Source organism: Sinocyclocheilus rhinocerous, unplaced genomic scaffold (assembly GCF_001515625.1).
Source record: "Sinocyclocheilus rhinocerous isolate Xijiao unplaced genomic scaffold, SAMN03320098_v1.1 scaffold1315, whole genome shotgun sequence".
NCBI classification, from domain to species: domain Eukaryota; kingdom Metazoa; phylum Chordata; class Actinopteri; order Cypriniformes; family Cyprinidae; genus Sinocyclocheilus; species Sinocyclocheilus rhinocerous.
The window spans coordinates 121294-124987 of NW_015644364.1; the positions used below are offsets into that span (position 1 = coordinate 121294).

At 41.3% G+C, this 3694-nt stretch overlaps 1 protein-coding gene across 1 annotated transcript; it reads left to right on the top strand.

Annotated features, from left to right (window-relative positions):
- The first annotated feature begins 997 nt into the window (after nt 1-997).
- Nucleotides 998-2575, top strand: LOC107758216 (uncharacterized). Its single transcript, XM_016575898.1, has 4 exons — nt 998-1488; nt 1642-1768; nt 2104-2368; nt 2493-2575. The coding sequence occupies exons 1-4, from the start codon at nt 998-1000 to the stop codon at nt 2573-2575; spliced, it is 966 nt and encodes a 321-aa protein (XP_016431384.1).
- Nucleotides 2576-3694: the final 1119 nt, after the last annotated feature.

Here is a 3694-nt window from a genome sequence, read left to right on the forward strand (position 1 = left end):
AAATATATACGTGTTGTATTTATCATGAAATACGGTGGTTCAAAATGCTCTTAAAGGTCTCAAATTATAATTATTCTTTATTTTAAATCAACTTCAACGTGCTTTACTATAGTGATGTTACGTTCTGTGCCGAGGCTTCGGAACGCGTGTCGAGAAATCGCGGCAGCTTTCAGTGAAGCGCGTATCGAGGCTTGTATCGCTTTAGAGCAATGACGTCATTGATGACGTCCGAAGCCTCGCTTGGCCAGACTGGTTCAGGAAGCGGTTCGAATCTTGTAAATTCACAGTCCTCTGCCCTGTTAAACTCGGACAGCAGAACAAACAGATGCACGTGTAAAAATAATGGCAATTGTGGAACTACAGCAAGATGCGCCACTTTGATTATGTCATCAGACAGGCTGTTTTATAAAGAGACGCGCGCTCGCAGAATCTGTGAAGTTCAGTCACAGAGCACCGATACAGACCGTAGAAACACTGTTTACGGATGCCAGAGTATTCAGATATTCATACATATCTGACTACAGAGTCACACACAGTCTTGACAGCACCTGAAGATCTGACTGAGCCTGCAGGGGGCAGCAGTGGCAAAGATCAGACTGACATGACTGTTTCTCCTGAAACCATTGAGAGAAACCCGACAGGTGAAAGTCAACAGTACATTTCAAAAACAATACACTGAGATCCAAAAACAAATGCTGTCTGCAGTTTTCCTTATATGCTCATTTTTGCATGTCATTTTGATATAAAGGCCAGTGTTTACATCATGATCCATTAATTCACCAAATCTAATGTGTATCATGGAGCTAAATGCAACAATTGCCCATTGACCCTGTTAAAGTCAAACAGCTTATTCAGACAGTCTTACAAATTAAACTATAATTATTCATGTTTAATCTGTGCGTAGAGATGTTTCTAATAGCTTATTATTTGTTTTCATGTTATCAGAAAAAAATGAAGTGAGGAAGATCAACAAAATCTGTTCATTCTTCAGAAGAAAATGGAAGGCTGTGAAAAAAAGCTTCCAGAGAAACAGTGGAGCCGATTGGGGTCTCAGCAGAACCTGATCCAGAGCCATCGAGTGTCCCGGATCCAGACTGTCCTGAACCAGAACCTCAAGTGGATCTGGATGATGTGGAGCCATCGAGTGTCCCGGATCCAGACTGTCCTGAACCAGAACCTCAAGTGGATCTGGATGATGTGGAGCAATCGAGTGTCCCGGATCCAGACTGTCCTGAACCAGAACCTCAAGTGGATCTGGATGATGTGGAGCAATCGAGTGTCCCAGGTCCAAGTGATCCTGAGCCAGAAACGGATGTGGATCTGGTTGATACAGAGCAATCGTCTGTCCCAGATCCAAGCTGCTGTAAAACAGAAAGTCAAGCAAAAAATCCGTCAAAGCGTGATCCAACTGCTGGATCGCCTGGACGAATGTTTCCTGCACTGGACACCAGTCTCTGAGGTCTGGCCCAATGTCTTCATAGGAAATTAGTAAGTCTACAACACTTCACGCTATCAAAGAAATGACATATATAGTAATATATATACTATATATAGTATACTGTATATATGGTAATAATGTAATACAGTAATCACACAATGCAGTTATATAATTGTACATAAATCCTCTTTGTTCTTGTGCAGCGAGACAGCAATGGACCGAGTCCGACTGAAGGAGATGGGTGTTACTCACATCCTGAACACTGCGGCTGTGAAGAAGAGCCTGAAGGTGCTGTTAGGAATGCCAAGCAAGGAAGATCTGCTAGAAAAGGTCAATACTGGGGCCAAATATTACAAAGGCATGAACATCACTTACTACGGTGTGCCTGTTAATCTGCCACTCACGGGAGAAATCTGTTCATATGATTGCATAATGATGCATTCAAAAGATAATGAACAATCTTTATAAAAGTTTGCAGTGTTGTTGCAGATGAAATTTAACATGGATTGCATTATTTATGTAAGGAATAATTGACTCCGGGCCGTTGAATTATTAGAAAAATAATGCACACCCGAGGAGGTGATGCGGCCACGACGTGAAGCGGGTGTGCATTATTTTTCTAATAATTCAACGGCCCGGAGTCAATTATTCCGCTTATAAGCGAGACAGCAATGGACCGAGTCCGACTGAAGGAGATGGGTGTTACTCACATCCTGAACACTGCGGCTGTGAAGAAGAGCCTGAAGGTGCTGTTAGGAATGCCAAGCAAGGAAGATCTGCTAGAAAAGGTCAATACTGGGGCCAAATATTACAAAGGCATGAACATCACTTACTACGGTGTGCCTGTAATGGACGACCACTTGTTTGACATCAGCAAGTACTTCTTGCCAGCTGCCAAATTCATCTACAAGGCCCTCAGTAACCCAGAGAGTAAGAGCTGAGACACACACACACACACACACACACACACACACACACGCACATAAAGTGTCCTATAGTGACAAACTGTCTAGGAGTGAGTTTGTTTTGAGTGTCTTTGTTTGTATTTCCTCAGATAACGTGTTATTGCACTGCACAGATGGCATCAGACGCTCTCCCACACTTTTTCTGGCGTATCTGATGATCCAGCATAATTAAATTTTTGACTTTTTATTTAATTTCCTACTGTATTGCAGATAAAGCAGTACATTAATCTGCCACTCACGGGAGAAATCTGTTCATATGATTGCATAATGATGCATTCAAAAGATAATGAACAATCTTTATAAAAGTTTGCAGTGTTGTTGCAGATGAAATTTAACATGGATTGCATTATTTATGTAAGGAATAATTGACTCCGGGCCGTTGAATTATTAGAAAAATAATGCACACCCGTATATAGGCTAACTGATAAAATCGTCAGGGCAGCGCTGACAACACCTTTTTACACGTAGTGTGCGTGTGCGAGCACGTGTGATTGCAGTAATTCCTGTGTGCTGTATAGGTACTGTATGCTAATTTCCGTTATTACAGTTAACTATGCGAAGTGATATGGAACTGTAATGCGGTCAAGAGAGCTGCCTGGAACTACGTTCGCCGTGCGTTTCCCTGAAAATAATTGTACACCTCAGAACGTTCGTCAGCCAATCAGATTCAAGCATTCAACGGCCCCGTAGTATAAATTTATTTATTTTATCATGTTAGATATTGATTACACAGGTCTACAGACAAAATGCTTCTGAAATAAATGTAGTCAAATCTTACTAATTCTGGGTCACTGATGCTTAAACTTGTTGATTGACTCTAGTTTTCTAGATATGCTATTGGGTCAGTATATATACGACTCTTGACTTGGGAATGGCAGAGGATAAATGAGTTATAAAGAGAAGGGAACTCAATTTAAACTAGAAATTATAATATTTTTTATAACCCATTTTTTTTATTTATTATTTTTTAAGTGTTACATAAACAGGTGACAGGTACAATCTACACAATATCTCTCTCTCTCCTTATATGATCTTCTAGGGTCAGTCACCCTGATAGAGTCAGTTACGGGGCGAACGAGACATGAGACTTGCGGATCCATTTGCAAAGCTTTAATAGGAGACAGAGACGTGGTCATAAAACAGGCATGGGTCAGAAAATGGCAAACAGGAATATTGAGGGCAAGACAGAAGAGTAATCCAAAACGGGCGTTGTCGATAAGCTGCTAACAATATCCAGAGGGCTTGACATGAGGGGTTATCCAATAACACGAGCTAGAGTCCAGGCGAGGTG

Excerpts from the sequence above, each read along its gene's own strand:
- LOC107758216 (XM_016575898.1), top strand. The coding sequence starts at position 998 with ATGGAAGGCTGTGAAAAAAAGCTTCCAGAGAAACAGTGGAGCCGATTG. Across the intron at positions 1,769-2,103 it reads AGGAAGATCTGCTAGAAAAG|ACAGCAATGGACCGAGTCCG; the intron begins GTCAATACTGGG and ends CTTATAAGCGAG. Across the intron at positions 2,369-2,492 it reads GGCCCTCAGTAACCCAGAGA|ATAACGTGTTATTGCACTGC; the intron begins GTAAGAGCTGAG and ends GTATTTCCTCAG.